We start from the raw sequence: 16,267 nt of genomic DNA on the forward strand, positions 1-16,267 counted from the left end.
GTTTTTATAATACAAAAGACAATGAACAAACATTTATTGTGTATTACAGACCCCGTGGTACGGACCCATATCTGGAGCAGTTCTGGAAGAGCTGCTGCCTGTGGGAAGCCCATGCAGGATCAGTTCATCAACGACTGCATCCCGTGGGTGGGACCCCACAGCACAGGGGACGAGAGTGACCGAGGAGTGTCAGAAAAGTGCTGTAGACTGACCATAACCCCCATTCCCCTGTTCCCCTGCACCACTTGGGGGGAGGAGATGGAAGAGGGTGGATGGGGGGGGGGGAAGGTGCTTTTGGTTTCTTTCCTTTGTTTCTCACTTCTCTAGCTTGTTAGTAATACACAATAAATCTTACTATCTCCTTATGCCAAGTCTGTTTTGCCCATTACAATAATTACTGCATGATTTTCTCGTCCTTATCTCAACCTTTGAGCCCTTTTCACTTATTTTCTCCCCATTCCTCATTGAGGAGGAGGAGTGAGAGAGCAGCTGTGGTGGAGCTTGGCTGCCCACTCGAGCGGAACCACAACACTCAGGAGCGTATTAAATCAATGCAACAAAACTATGCATAACAAATGTTTCAGTTATTTACACTGAAGCATTATATAATTAAAAAAAAAGAAAAACACCACAACATCATTGTAACCGTTCAAAAATGTTGGTGTTAGTGAATGTAGCGAGATACTATTGGAACTGAGCCCTGAAAAATATCAATGGTAATTCATGTAAGACAAACATAAGTACATGAAGAAGATAGCTTCTGTCTCTGTTAGAAAACATTACTAAACATTCTTAAACTTAGACTGCAGTGTCACATTCAAAATCTTGTTTATGGGCAAAGAGGAAGAACACTTTATGTAAGTATGTAAAGCCAATAATTTATTATTAGTTTAATGGAAATTTTAATAGTCTAATTCAAGAATCGTCATAACTCTAGATCTAAATACAGAAAAAAATAATATAATGTTTGAGTACTTATACTCAGGTAAAAGTTGTACTAATAGCAATGATATAATCAATATTGCAAAACACACATATGGTTTCAACAATATTTCTGGTTTTACATTCACCAGACCGCTGCTCTGGGTCCTAAGGTCTGCGGTTCACTGTAGTGTTAGCGGTGGGGAGGTGTCATGGTCAGTTGTCAGCATCTTGAGCCCTTCACTGGGAGGAATATGACATCCTTGTTGATGGTTTCCTTCACCTTTTTTTCCCTTTCTTCTCTTTCCTTCCCCTTAGGCTTACTTATCTACATTTTGGAACCTACATTACACCTTTCTTCACTGATCCACAGCTCCACTACATCTGAATTTATTTGGTATGGTGCCCTGCACACGTATCAAAACCTGTTTTGTCCAGCTGTACATTTTTAAACTAATCATTAGTTACTTGTTTATAGACAAGGAGTCTCCAGCACTGGAGCCTGAGCCATACCTCTTGTTATCCTGCACCTATTCTCTACACCAAATACTGTCTCTACTTCTCAAGACCTCAGCTGGTGTACCAGACCTGTATTTCTCTACTCTGCATCTAATGTTACGAGTTTTAAATATCTTTCTAGAATAACTGCTTGTTATTACTACCTATATGAAACTATAATTATAACCCACAAAGACAAACAAAAGTAAAACAAATTAGCCATAGACACCTGATAATTATAGAAATTGCTCTCACATCTTAACAAAGTGAAACAAAACCAGAGGCAGACCGCAAAGGTTCAGACAAGCCTCAGTCCTGCAGCCTGATGAGCTCAATACAGAGCCTGTGCTCTGTTCCTAGCTATAGCAATGCCCTGTTACACCGTGGTCACATCGGCAGCAGAAACACCAGCGTGTTCGAGCGTCTCCCCTAACACAGCCGGCAAACAACGCCGAGCCGAGCCGCCCCTCAGCGCTCAGAGCGGGGCTGGCCGGGGGCGGGGCCGCCTGGGGGGGCAGGCCGGGCGCACGGCTGGCCGGGAGCGGCCGGGGGCGGCCGGGGACCGGGCGTCCAAGCGTCGGAGTGGCCCCGCCCCCGCGCGCGGACGAGACGCACAGCCCCGCCCGCCGTCCCACCGCACCCCTCGGCACGCCTCAGAAAGCCCTGGCTAACGGGTTGCTTCCTCGTTACCGGGCGGGCCCGCGAGGCCTCCTCGCGATTGGTGGGTTTGTGCTGTGTGTCAGCGCAACCGCGGCGCCGAGGCGGATCCTTCGCAGCGATTGGCTGAGCGGTCTCCTGCGCCCCGCAGCCGATTGGCTGTTCTCCGGCGGGTAGGCGGGGCCGGACGGGAGGCGGAAGCCACGTCGGAGCGTTCCGGTGCTGAGGTGGCTGGGGGCGGGCTCGGTGCTGTGGCGGCTCAGCTGTTCGGGTTCGCTGCTGGTTGCCGGTAGGTCGGTGCCTCCTCTCTTCTGGTGCCGTCCTGCGGTTGTGTGAGGTCTTGTGGGGCTGTCGCGCGGCTCCCGGTGGCGGACCTGGGCCGGTCACGGCCCGCTGTGCGGCGCTGGGCACCGCTGCCGGCTCTGGCGGGAGCGACCCCGCTGGTGTGTGGGGGGAATTGGGGCGGGTTCGCGGCTCCTTGGGGTCCAGGGCAGTGAGGAACGGCCGGGTGGGCTGGGCCGGCGGCCGTCTCCGCCTTCACCGGGCTCTGTGGTCCGGCCCGGTCTCGGTACGCCGGTGCCTGCTCTACGACCGAGCTTCTTTTGCTGGGGGTCTGAGCTCAGTGCCCAGCTTTAACCAGCAGCGGAGCCCTTTTTGGGAAGGTTTCTGCCCTGTGAGCCCCGCTGGAGGCATAGCGGTCACCGTGTCCTCGCCAGTAAGTGCGGGACTGACGGGGCAGCCGGGAGCTCCTGTAGCTGCACCATCGTTGGGGCGCACGGGCGAACCGGCTGGCAGGGGTTGCTGCCGGCTCCTTGAGATCTGGAGCTGTGGGCAGGCGGTGGTGGTTGGTGTCTGTTGTGCTCCTTCGTTCCATGTTCCTTTTAGGGACCCTCAGCTCAGTGTGAGAGGTTTGTCCCAGGGCTTCTGTACAGCAACAGTGCTTTCAATGCCTGTTTGATTCCCAAAGGAGGGGGGAAAAAAAAAAGAAGAATTAAACTTAATTTACATATAATACAGTTACAGTTGAATACATCACTTACAAATACTATCAAGACTTTCATCATTAGTTGATATGTAGAGGTAGAAATGGATACAATTATGCCTAATATATTGCAAAAATGGAAATCCAAGTCAGTGTGATACCAGAAGAGCAATATGTTTGTCTCTGCCAGCTGTACTGTTTACTTATGTGGGTGAGGCAGTGGAGCACAGAATAACCTGTGTACTTTTGTGCTTGTCTACTGTTTATAAGGAAATTGGCCAGCACTATGTCATGCTTTACTGCTATAAGCCCAGCTTTAGCAAATCATTTGATACAGTTTCCCACAGCATTCTCCTGGAGAAGCTGGTTGTTCATGGCTTGAACAGATGTACTGTTCTCTGGGTTAAAAAAAAAAATACTGTCTGGATGTCTGGGTCCAAAGGGTCCTTGTGAATGAAGTTAAATCTAGTTGGTGTCTGGTTTTAAGTGGTGTTCTGTTGTGCTCAGTATTGAGGTCAGTTCTGTTTAACATTTTTATTAATGATCTTGATGAAGAGATTGAGTACACCCTCAGCAAATTTGCAGATGATGCCAAGTTGGGTGGGTGTATTGATCTACCTGAGAAAAGGAAGGCTTTGCAGGGGGATCTGGATAGATGAATGCCATACAGTTGGATGTGGCCCAACAAGGCTGAGTACCAGCTGCTGTACGTAGGTCATAGCAACACCAATGCAGCAGTACAGGCTTAGAGAAGAGTGACTGGGAAGCTGTCCAGTAAAAAAGGAACCTGGGGGTGCTGTTCAACAGATGGCTGAACAGGAGCCATTGGTGTGTCCAATAAGGCCAGTGCCATCCTGGCCTGTATCAAAAATGGTGTTGCCAGCAGGACTAGGGAACTAGGGAGGGAAGGAATTGTCCTTCAGGACACAGGACAAGCAAGACTGCATTTCAAGTATTGTATCCAGTTTTGGGCACTTCACTGCAAGAAGGTTATTGTTGAGTCTAGAGTAAAGGCAGCTGAGAGAAAATGTCATCATACAACTACCTGAAAGGTTGCAGCAAAGAGGGTGTCGATCTCTTTTCTCAGATAATAAGTGATAGGACGTGAGGAAACAGTCTTGAGTTGCAGCAAGGAGGTTTAGATTGGATACTGGGAAGAATTTCTTCATGGAAGGAGTATTTAGGTATTGGAACAGGCTGCCTGGGGGAGTGGTGGAGTTGCCATCCCTAGAGGTACTTAAGGACATGGTTTAATATGGTTTAATGTTAAGGGACTTCTCCAACCTCAACTATTACATGATTCTAAGTAAATGTGAAGTGTGAGCACCAGGCTATTTCTGCTACAAGTCCGTTGGGCTAACGTAAAGGACAGCTACCAGCTTGTCTGCTGCCTCTTGGCTTTGGGATGGTATTTAACGGTGTTATACTTATTCTTGGATTTAACCTCAGGGAGAGAGCGAAGAGGATGAAGCCAAGCTCTCCAGTGGTGAGCAGTGACAGGATAAGAAGCAGAAGGCACAAACTGAAACACAGGAGATTATCTCTGAACATCTGGAAACACTTTTTTTTTTAACTGCATGGGTGACAAAGCAGTAGCACAGGTTTCAAAGACAGACTGCGGAGTTTACCTCCTTGGGAAGTCAACTGGGCATAGTCTGGAGCAATTTTTTCTGAGTGGCCCTGCTTTAGCATTGGAGTTGGATAAGATGACCCTTGGAGGTCCTTTCCAACCTCAGCCATTCTGTGAAAAAGATCCTCCTCTGCTCACTGTTCTCTTAGTTGCTGTATTTGGTCCATCAAGTTCACAGCTTTCTTGTACTGGGGAGACCAGAACTGGACACAGTACTCCAGTTACGGCTCTGCCAGTACTGAGTGGGGGGTAAGGGTAACACCTCACTCCTGGTGACACTCCTGATGCAGCCCAGAATGCTGTTTGTCTTTGTCATGAGGCTACGTTGCTGGCTTATGGTCAACCTGTTGTCCACCATGACTCCCAGGTCCTTCTTTGCAGAGCTGCTTTCCAGCTGGGTGGTCCCTAGCATGTGCCTGCAGTTCTTCCTCCCCAGGTGCAGGACTTTGCATTTCTGTTGGTTGAACTTCATGAGGTTCCTGTCAATGTGTTTCTTCAGCCTTTCCAGATCCCTTTGGATGGCAGCATGACCCTCTGGTGTATCAGCACCTCTTCCCCATTGTGTGTTGTGAAAATTTGCTGAGGGTACACTCTGCAATAGTATCGGCCAGCTCATTTTGCACTTGTGGGTACGTTCTTGTGGACTTGTGTATGACCAGTTTGTGCTCCCTAACTTGGTCCTCTTCTGAGTGTAAATCTGCATTGCTCCAGACTTTCAGGCTGTTGTCAGGGGACTGGGATTCCTGAAGGTCTTACCTGTAAATGCCAAGGGGAAGAGGGCATTGAGTACCTCAGCATTTTCCGTGCACTTTGTCATCAGGACATCTGCCACATTTAGCAGTGGGCCCATGTTTTACCTAGGCTTCCTTTTGCTGTTCATGTATCTGCAGAATCCCTTCTTGTTGCTCTTTGCATCCCTTGCCATATTCAACTCGCCTGAGAAAATAATTTAAAAGTGAGTTCAAAAGACATGAATCTTTAAGACTTGAGCTCAGGTTATTAAACTCCGTGTCTATGCAAATAGGTACCAGCTCCTCTGTTTGCATTTTGAGTAGCCCGGTTTTGAGCCAAGTCTGGCAAGGCATATTACCTGTAGTTCAGTATCAGGTTATTTCAGTCAGTCTGGACATAGGCCAGGGAATATTAAGTTTCTCCTCAAAGTCCATGTACAGATGCTTGAAATTGTAATTCCTGTAGACTGCAGATATGTGTTGAGCCCTGTAACACATTCTACTTACAACAAATGCCTGCAGATGCCTAGATTTTATGTATTTTCCCCATGTATCTAATAGCACTTCTAATAATTCCTCTTTCAGGTAGCATTTAAGTTCTATCAATCCTGAATCATGTTATATGTTATTTCATGTAACCTCTCAGCTGCATATTGTGTATTTGTGATTTTGAGATGTGGCTTAATGGTTAGTAGGAAAATCAGAGTCATCCTCTTCAACTATTGGTGATTGTCACCAATAGGCATTTCTGCCTTTGGCTGACATTTTAGAAATATGCTTTTACCGCTGCCAAGAGAGTAGGGCGTGTTCCTCAATGGAGGACGGTGGGGGTGGTGATTTACAAACCACCTTTATTATTTTTATTCTTTAATAGTTTATTGTTCTTATGAACCATCGATTTCAGGTCTTTAAATGAGGCTTTTGTATTACTGACTTGGTGACCAGTTAATGCTGAAGGAAGAAATGTCTCGGGTAGAAATTATATAGCCTATATTACTTTGGAGTTCTATGACTTAGACTCATGCAGGGCCAGCTAAGACGTGTGCAAAATGCTAGTACTTTTTTTCACTGACTATCATATTGATACAGAACATGTGCAACATAGCTTTATGATGATGGTGTCCTTCTCCAGCAGCAGTGCCATCTCCAGAATTCTTTGCAGGAAAGACTGTCTGAGGCCTGGCTCTTTTTTTTTTTTTCTTCACTAACTGCTTCTTAAGTATTTTATTCTGTAGGCTGCAGAGATTAAGTTCATGCCATTAAGCATTAGGAATCAGTGTGTGTTTGCAAGAATGGGAGAAATTGTGTTTTATGAATAAGGAAGACTTTTCACTTCTTACGTTTATTCCAAATGAGTGATTGTAATAATCCAAGAGTGTGCTGTGTAGGATGAATAATGTGCTTATTTCCTTACTGTTAAATTGTTTTCTTCTCTCCCCAAGAATCTTGGCTCCTGCGACCTGTCAGTATCCAAGAGATTTAAAAAAAAAAAAAGATTGGTGTGAAGGACCTGTGCGTGATGAATAGTACTGTCTGGAAGTCTCTTCACTACTGAATAAGCATACCTCCGAGCTACTCAGTGCATGGAAGAGGTTGGTGTTTTTTCTGCAACTGATACTGAAATGTGCATTATTACAATGATTCTATGATTTTCTACTTCTGTAAAATCAGGTAATTAAAAGGTGTGACTGCCACAAAAAGTGTCCTTTCAACTGTCAGTATTTCCATGCTTTAAGTGGCAATGTAATATGAAAGATAAGCTTACAAAGATAAATGGGGGCAAGAATGAGTAGATCATTGTAGCCAGCTTTAGAAGCCTACCTCTAGGTAAAACATCTTGTCAAACTAAAAGGTTCTGTATGGTGGAAATAATTATTCTAATATAAACTAGAGTTTATATCTAATGTGATACTCATATGTCTTACAGTTGGTACAGACAGTTTGTTGTTTTTTTTTTTTTTTTTGAGAGAGAGAAATGTCAGATGTCCCATGTGGCCTGGTTTTCATAGTATGTTAGAATAATTTAGGTCATAAGGGACCTTGGGAGTTCATTTGGTTCAACCCTCTGTTTTTAGCCTGGCTAACTTTAAAGTTAGATCAGGTTGCTGTAAGCCTATTCCAGTGTGGTTTTGTGTGTTTTGTTTTCTTTTGTCACCTTTTGCTGTTTGTTTTTTTTTTTTCTTCTCTGATTGAAATTTCATATACTGCAACTTGTGTGCACTGACTCGTATCCTTTTGCTGTGCACCTTTTAGAAGTGTCTGGCTCTGTCTTCAACTACCTGATGGATAGAAAACACCATTCTGTGAAAATCATAAAATATCCTGAGTTGGAAGGTACCCACAAGGATCATTGAGTCCAACATTTGGCTCTACATAGGACTAACTAAAATCTAAATCATATGTCTGAGAGTGTTGATCAAACAGTTCTTGAACTCCAGCAGTCTTGGTGCTGTGGCCACTTCTCTGGGGAGGCTGTTCCAGTGAGTGATCACCCTATCAGTAAAGAACCTTTTCCTAATACCCAATATGCACCTCACCTGATGTAGCTTCTTGCTGTTCCTTTGGTCCTTTTCTCTTAAAGGGAAGACAATTATCATATGTCCCTTTTTACCCTCTGTTCTCAAAGCTGAACAAACCAGCATTCTCAGCCTCTCTGTGTCTTGAAATCCAGAACCTGATCATCATGGGAGCTTTCTGCTGTGCTTGCTCCACTTCCTTCCTGACCTTTTTTGTGTACCAGGGAGCCTGAAAGTGGACTCTGTACTTTAAATGTAGTCTTACAAGTGCTGAACAGAAAGGATGAATTGCTTCCCTCAGCCTACTTGGTACAGTCTTACTAATACAAATCAGTATGTACTTGGTCTTCTTTACTGCAAGGGCATACTGCTGATTTACCTTAAACTTATCTGCCGGCATCCCCAGTTTGTCTTCTACAGCACAGTTTTACAGCCAGTTGGCCCCTATTTTGTGCTTCTGCATATGTTTATTCTACCCTGTGTGTAGGATTCTATTTGAAGTTGCTGAACTTCATGAGGTCTATTCTTCTGAACTTCATCAGTCTGTTTCTCTAGCGTGCTGACATTCTTCTGATTGTCAGCTCTGTACTCTGGCTTATCAACTGCTCCTCACAATTTGGAGAATTTTTTTGTGGGTGGATTGCATCCCCTTTTCAGGTTATTAATGAAGATCATATTCCGCCACTTATCCCAAGATGGCAAATTGTGTTGCTGGGTGTTACAGCTGCCGTTTTCTCATTCTTCAGCCCCATTTTTGCTTCTGAGTTTCAAGGAAAGGAAAGAAGGTATACTAAGTGTCAGCCAGGGCATATATGCCCTCTCCAGTCTGTATCTCTCTGTCAAGGTCCTGTCATATATGTGTTATGCAAAGGTCTCCTCTTTCTCATGGGACATACCTTCATCAACTTAAACATCAAGACTGAGTTCACCATTCCCACTAATATAACTAGAAAGTTTGTTTTGAAGGTATTGTTGCCCGTATATATGCATGGCCTGGAAAGAAGTGTCTATTCATGTAAGAGTCAGTTATTCTTTTGAATAACTATAATTCAGTAAACTGGAGTTGGTCTCTCTTCAGTTGTGTCCATTCAGAGGACGAGAAGCTAACGGGCACAAACTGAAGCACAGGAAGTTCTGGCTGAATGAGAGGGCATTTCTTTACTGTGAGGGTGACAGAGAACTGGAACAGATTGCCCAGAGAGGTTGTGGAGTCTCCTTCTCTGGAGATATTCAAAACTCGCCTGGATACCATCCTGCACAATGTGCTCCAGGTGATCCTGCTCTGTGGGGGGTTGGACTAGATGATCTTCAGAGGTCTGTTCCAACCTTGTTGATTCTTTGTCTGTGGTTTTGTAATGACATTGTTAAGGAAGATCAAGAAATGAACTATGAGGGTAAATTGAAATCCTGTATAAATTGTATTTTGCAATAATGCATGTACAGTGGTAAAAATATCATCTTGTCTTAACAATACATCTGCTGATGTGTTTAAAGAGTCTGTCTTTTCTTGGTTACGTGATCACTTATGTATTCCTGTGGTGGTCTAACACTGACAGCCAGACACCACAACACTGCTTCCTCACTCTCCCTCCTTGGAAGGACAGGCAGAAAAAATACGATGAAAGAAATCTTGTGGGTTGAAGTGAGGACAGCGAAATCACCCACCAGTTACTGTCACGGGCAAGGCAGACTCAGCATAAGAGAGATGAATATCATTTATTGCCAATTAAAAATGGACTAGAGCAGTGAGAACTAAAAGCAAACTTAAATACTCCTTCACATCCACCTTCTTCTGCCTTCTCCCTCCAAGCAGCATAGGGGTGTGGGGAATGGAAGTTATGGTCAGTTTATAATGCTTCGTCACTGCCACTCTTTCATCCTCGTTCTTTTTCCCTGCTCCAGCATGGGGTCCCTCCCACAGAAAGTAGTCCTTCCTGAACTGATTCTACATGGGCTTCCCACAGACTGCAGTTCTCCAGGAGCTGCTCCAACATGAGTCTATACCATGTGGTGCAGTCCTTCAGGATTGGACATACTCCAGCATGGGTCCTTCACAGGCTGCATCTCCTGCCAGACAATCTAGTACAGCATTGGCTTGTCTATAGAGGCTGCAGTTCTGGCCCAGAGTCTGCCTGCGTGGACTGTCCATGGGCTGCAACTTCCTTCAAGCCGTACCTACCTATTCCACTGTGGGCTGGTTCATGGATATTTGCTCTGCTGTGATACACCATGGGCTGCAGGGGGACAGCCTGCTCTACCATGGTTGTCTCTATGGGCTGCAGGTGATCAGTTCCAGTGCCTGGAGCACCTACTCCCCCTCGTTCTTCACTGACCTCGGTGTTTCACCCAACATTTTCTCACTCATCTCTTTCAGCTGCTGTTGTACAGCATTTCTTAACCTTAAACATGCTTTCACGTAGGTGCAACTAGTGTTGCTCATTGGCTTAGCTTTGGCCCATGGCGGGTCCCTTTTGGAGCTGGACCAGTTTGTTTGGAACTGGCTCTTACCTAACATGGGGAAGCTTCTGGACTTTTCTCACAGAGGCCACCCCTGCAGCCCCTCCCCCTGCTACCAAAACCTTGCCATGTAAACCCAACACAACTCCTGAGGCTTGGCTTTGGCTTTTCTCTCTGTTGTGGTTTAACCCCAGTTGGCAGCTAAGTACCACAGAGTCTCTTGTTCACTCTCCCCATGTGGTATGGGGGAGAAAATTGGAAAGGTAAGTGTGACAACTCATGGTTGAGGTAAAGACAGCTTACTAAATAAAGCAAAACTTTTGTGCACAAGCAAAGTAGAACAAGAAATCAATTTGCTACTTTCCATCAGCATGTTCACCCACTTCCAGGAAAGCAGAGCTCATCACACAGGGAAAACAAACACCATCGCTCCAAACATCTCTGCTGTCCTCCTTGGACAGGCTGAAGAAGTGCGCCCATGAGAACCCAATGAGGTTCAGCAAAGCCAGGTGCAAGGTGTTGCACTTGAGCTGGGGCAATCCAAGGTATTTATATAGACTGGGAGAAGAGGAACATGAGAGCAACCTTGCGGAGAAGGACTTGGGAGTCCTGATGGACGAGAAGCTGGACATGAGCTGGCAGTGCGCACTTGCAGCCCGAAAGGCCAACTGTGTCCTGGGCTGCATGAAAAAAGGGGTGGCCAGCAGGGAGAGGGAGGTGATTGTCCCCCTCTACTTTGTTCTTGTGAGACCCCACCTGGAATACTGTGTGCAGGCCTGGGGCCCCTAGCACAAGGATATGGAACTCTTGGAACGGGTCCAGAAGAGGGCCACTAAGATGATCAGAGGGCTGGATCACTTCTCCTATGCAGAAAGGTTGAGGGAACTGGGCTTGCGTAGCTTGGAGAAAAGAAGGCTCCAGGAAGACCTCATTGCGGCCTTCCAGTACTTGAAGGGAGCATATAAACAGGAGGGGGTACACCTGTTTACATGTGTTGGTAGTGATAGGACAAAGGGGAATGGTTTTAAACTAAGGCGGGAGATTTAGGTTGGAAATTAGGAGAAAGTTTTTTCATTAAGAGGGTGGTGAGGCCCTGGAACAGGTTGCCCAGGGAGGTTATAGATGCCCCGTCCCTGGAGGCATTCAAGGCCAGGCTTGATGCAACTCTGGGCAGCCTGCTCTAGTGGTTGGCAACCCTGCCCAGATCAGGGGGGTTGAAACTAGATGATCTTTAAGGTTCTTTTCAACCCAGGCCATTCTATGATTCTTTACTCTAGTTTTTATTGCTGAGCATGAAGTCATATAGTAAGGGATATTCCTTTGGTCGTTTCAGGTCAGTTGTCCTAGCTGCATCCTCTCCAGTCTCTTGTGTGCCTCCAGCCTCGTTGCTGGTAGGACAGCATAAGAAACAAGGTCCTTTACTCTATGTAAGCACTACTCTGCAACCACGAAAAGCATTGGTGTGTTACCACCGCTATTTTCATCAAAAATCCAAAACACATTCTCATAGAAGCCTGTACAAAGAAAATTAACTCTGTCCCATCCAAAACCCTCTCTTGGCAGATGAGATGTATTCTCTGTAAGACTGGTTTCCTCTGTAACACTGAAAATCAGCCTGGAGGGATACCTGCTTTATCCTAGTCAGTTTTGACTGCAACTGTATTCTGACTCTTTGTTTTGTTTCAGGCTGAAGATGCTGAGCCGTTTGTCAGGTTTAGCAAATACTGTTCTACAGGAGTTCTCAGGTGATGGTGGAGATGCGGTTACTGAATCCTCCGTGACTGTAAGTATGTTGTAGTGGAAAGGTTTTCACATCTTATTGAGAGTTAGTTGGGGAGTGTAAAGTATTTGGTTTCATTGAAAACCATTTCCTGTTTCTTTGCAGCTGAGTGCTAGACTGAACTGGCATTCCACTCTGTTTCCTATATTTCTGACCTCTTAAGTCAACACTTCTGTGATGAAGACAATAATCTTAGTTTCAGCATCTCATCTAGAAAAAAAAACTTTCTGAGTGAAGAAAGACTTATAAGAGTGCTAAATATTCTGTATAGTATAAAAGGGAGCTCTGCATAATTGGGTTACAGTGGGAGGGTTGATCTACATGTTGCTCTCTGATACCTGAGACAGTGCAGAACATGTGAGGCATCTTCCCCAAACTGTTTCAGATTTGCTGTTGTGTTTAGCAATTTTTTTTTTCTTGTATATTTTTTGTCAAGGCTATCCCGAGCTTTTCTTCTGGTTTCACGTAATTGCATACAGTTCTGTAGGCTGCATGAAAGAGTGCAGCGTTTAGGAATGGCACTGAAGATACCATTTGGATGCTATACTTCAGTCTCTTTAGACTTTTTTCCTCCAGAGCGCTCATTTCACTATTTCAGGTGCAAACTTCAGAGTCAGGAGCAGAAAGCGTGGAGGAGGCACCTGGAGAGTTACTGGAGCGCCTAGCTCAAACAGAAAAACTAGTTGTCCAGCTGAAAGATTTGATCCGAGAAAAGGATGCCCTGCTCCAGCAAAAAGAAACCATACTCAAGGTATAATTTCTTTCAGTGGGGACTTGGGAACAAGAGTGAAATGCTGCATCAGCTTTCTGTGCGAGTCAGTCTCTGTTTTCTTCCAAGCCTTAGAGATGTCTGCACTACTAAATGCATCAATTTCAGAGAATGATTGAATTCCAAAGAATGTGTGCTAACCAATGAGATGTAGGATTACACTTAGCTTAGGTGTAGTTGCCTTAGAGTAGATACACTGCATGCCATGTATTTTGTCTTGGAGCTCCTCTGTGCCCACATGGAGTCCTCATATATACTTTTATACTAGTATAAAAAAATACTAATGTCTCTTGTGATTTTTTTTTCCAGTTCAGAATCTCTGAGACAGAATGGGCTGTATTGCAGCCATCCAGCGGTCCAGTGGTTTTATGGCATTTAACCAAAGATACGTATGTATTTTAAGCATAATCCCTTTGAATCCTTCTTTTACAGGAAGAGCGGGAGGCTGCAGATGCAAAACTGATGAAGCTGAAACTTCAGGCCAAAGCCAAACTGGCATCTCTGAACAAACGCATTGAGGAGTTGACAGAGAAAGGATCACCAATGCCTGCACAGACCTTATCAGAAGAGCAATTGTATTCTAAGGTTGGGAGAACAGCACTACTTAAAAGATGTTAGCCTCTAGATATAGTCTGGTATTCTCCTACGTCTTAGGTCCCAGTGATCTAGTAGGGCCTATCTCTGTTAATAGCAGGTCATTCATAGTTCCAGCAAAGATGTCTGTCCTGTAGGAAGCTGGTCTGTCTAGCTTTCTAGTACTACAGACGTCCTTGGGGTGCACAGCTTGATGTCCTCAAGGGTATGGGCCAGTTTCACTTTGCATACCTTTCCCATATCTTTGGTAATCTGTTACAGTAAAGTTTTTCCCTGTAGAAATCACATCTGTGTCTAAGCTGTAAGTTTCAAAAGATTACCTGTAATGTAAGTACAGAAAAGGAAAGATGAGGCTGGCTGGAATACAAGAACAAGAAGGTCATTAAATTTGAAAGGCAGTAACTTAAATGTAAGAAGAAAATATTTCCAAGCCATGTAGCTTGCTGTGCTACCTCAAAGTTCTATGATTAACAAGACCTATTTATATAAAACTGGGTAAAAGTAGGGAGAAAGAGTGTAGAGAGAAATAAACTACAAGCTAGAAAGAAGCTATTAGCTACTAGCTAGAAATTATCATGGGAGTTGGCAATTTTTGAAAAATTTTGAAATCGTTCTGCTGACCACATACTTTTTTCTTTAAAATGTTAATATGACTAGGCAAGGGAAATGTGATAGAAGTCCAAACAGATCACAGGACATTGGAATCATAGAATCATTTAGGCTGGAAAAGACCTCTAAGATCATCAAGTCCAACTGTTAACCACATACTGTCAAGTCTAGCTCTAAACCATGTCCCTGTACTGTGACGTGCCCATCTACACGTCTTTTGAAGACTTTCAGGGATGGTGACTCAACTACTTCCCTGAAAAATGTGTTCCAATGACTCCCAACCCTTTCAGTGAGGACTTTTTTTTTTTTTTTTTTCCTAATATCCAGTTTAAACCTGCCCTGGTGCAAGTTAAGGCCATTTCATCTTGTTCTATTGCTTGTTGCCTGGGAGAAGAGACTGAACCCCCCCCCATCCTGCTACAGCCTCCTTTGAGGTAGTTGTAGAGAGCAATAAGGTCTTCTCTGAGCCTCCTTTTCTCTAGACTAAGTAAGCGCAGCTCCCTCAATGGTTCCTTATAAGATTTGTTCTCTAGACTCTTTACCAGCTTTGTTGCCCTTCTTTGGACATACTGCAGTACCTCTATGTCCTTGTTGTGTGTGAGAGACCCAAAACTGAACGCAGTGTTTGAGGTGCAGCCTCACCAGAGCTGAGTACAGGGGTTCAATCACTTCCCTGGTCCTGGTGGCTATGCTATTGCTGATGTGAGTCAGGATGCTCTTGGCCTTCTTGACCAAGTGAGCACACTGCTGGCTTACGTTCAGCTGGCTATTGAGCAATACCTCCAGGTTCCTTTTCTGCCAGGCAGTTTTCCATGAACTCTACCCCCAGCCTGTAGTGTTATAGGGGGTTGTAGTGCCCCAAGTGCAGGATCTCACCTTGTTCAACCTCATACAGCTGGCCTCAGCCCATCAATTCAGTCTGTTCAGATCCCTCTGTAGAGCCTTCCTGCCCTCAGGAAGATCAATGCTGCCACCCAACTTGGTGTTGTCTGCAAATTTACTGAGGTTACACTTAATCCCCTTGTCCGTTTCATTGATAAAAATACTAAAGAGAACTGGCTGCAGATGGTGGCTTGATTACACTAGAGAAGATAAGGGCTAATAGAAACGTTGAAAGAAAGATCAAAAGATTATGGAAAATGTTAAAAGGTGAGTGTAAGTGATATTTAATGGTGAACTGTCAGGTAAAGAGTGGCTATTAATTGAAAATCACATGAAATACAATCCAGTCATTGGTCACAGCCAAAACAGATTCACTAGGAGAAGGACCCGTTTAACAAATGTAATTTCCTTTTATGACAAGTTACCCACCTAGCTGACCAAGGGAAGCCAGTTGATGTAATCTTTTTGGATTTCATTATTTGACTCAGAAATAACTTGCCAAATACTTTGTTTTAAGGCTATGCCTACTGAGAAGCTACAGATTCCTTTATAATTATTTACCTAAGAAGATGCTGCCTTGAGTAATGGTGATATTTCCAAGGCAGATATCCTGTTACTTGAAGGAAAAAAAAAAAACACATTCAGGTTAGGGTTGCATGTTGTGTTGAACATAAGTGGTTCAACTAGGAAATCATGAGGGATCTACACTGCAAAACTTTTTTTTTTTTTTTTTTTTTTTTTGTCTTTTTTCTCCTCTCCATGACAGGGGCTTTCTCCTCCCTGTAATAACCCCAGGCACCAGTACCTGCTGGGGCTACTCAGCTGGAAAGCAGATCTGCAGAAAAGGACCACGGACTTCTGGTAGACACCATAGACACCAAGTTGAACATGAGTCAGCAATGTGCCCTTGCTGCTAAGAAGGCTAGTGGCTGCATTAGGCAAATTACCACCAGCAGGTCGAGAGAGGTGATCCTTACCCTGTACTCAGTACAAGAGAGACCTAGACATAAAATCACAGAATGGCTTGGGCTGGAAGGGACCTTAAAGAACATCTAGTTCCAAATGCCTGCCATGCACAGAGATGCTACCCACTAGATCAGGCTGCCCAGGGCCTCGTCCAACCTGATGTCAAACACCTCCAGGGATGGGGTATGTACAGCTTGCAGATGCAGGACCTTGCGCTTGGCCTTATGAACCTGTACAAACCTTCATGAGGCTCTCAAGCCTCTCATGGTCCCTCT

At 44.7% G+C, this 16,267-nt stretch overlaps 1 protein-coding gene across 4 annotated transcripts in view; it reads left to right on the forward strand.

Annotated features, from left to right (window-relative positions):
* The first annotated feature begins 2,246 nt into the window (after positions 1–2,246).
* The window catches only part of GOLGB1 (golgin B1), a 60,768-nt gene continuing 46,747 nt past the window's right edge, over positions 2,247–16,267 (forward strand). For 3 of the 4 annotated variants that reach the window (XM_038173293.2, XM_038173299.2, XM_072035347.1), the window contains exons 1-5: positions 2,247–2,365; positions 6,862–7,011; positions 12,079–12,175; positions 12,771–12,923; positions 13,374–13,526. In XM_038173293.2, the coding sequence (XP_038029221.2) occupies positions 12,086–12,175; positions 12,771–12,923; positions 13,374–13,526 (396 nt within the window). In that variant the 5' untranslated portion in view covers positions 2,247–2,365; positions 6,862–7,011; positions 12,079–12,085. Of the gene's footprint in view, positions 2,370–6,861; positions 7,012–12,078; positions 12,176–12,770; positions 12,924–13,373; positions 13,527–16,267 lie in introns of all 4 variants that reach the window. The other variant, XM_038173296.2, reaches the window with a different exon arrangement.

The sequence above is a fragment of the Anas platyrhynchos genome, chromosome 1 (assembly GCF_047663525.1).
Source record: "Anas platyrhynchos isolate ZD024472 breed Pekin duck chromosome 1, IASCAAS_PekinDuck_T2T, whole genome shotgun sequence".
Classification (NCBI taxonomy): domain Eukaryota; kingdom Metazoa; phylum Chordata; class Aves; order Anseriformes; family Anatidae; genus Anas; species Anas platyrhynchos.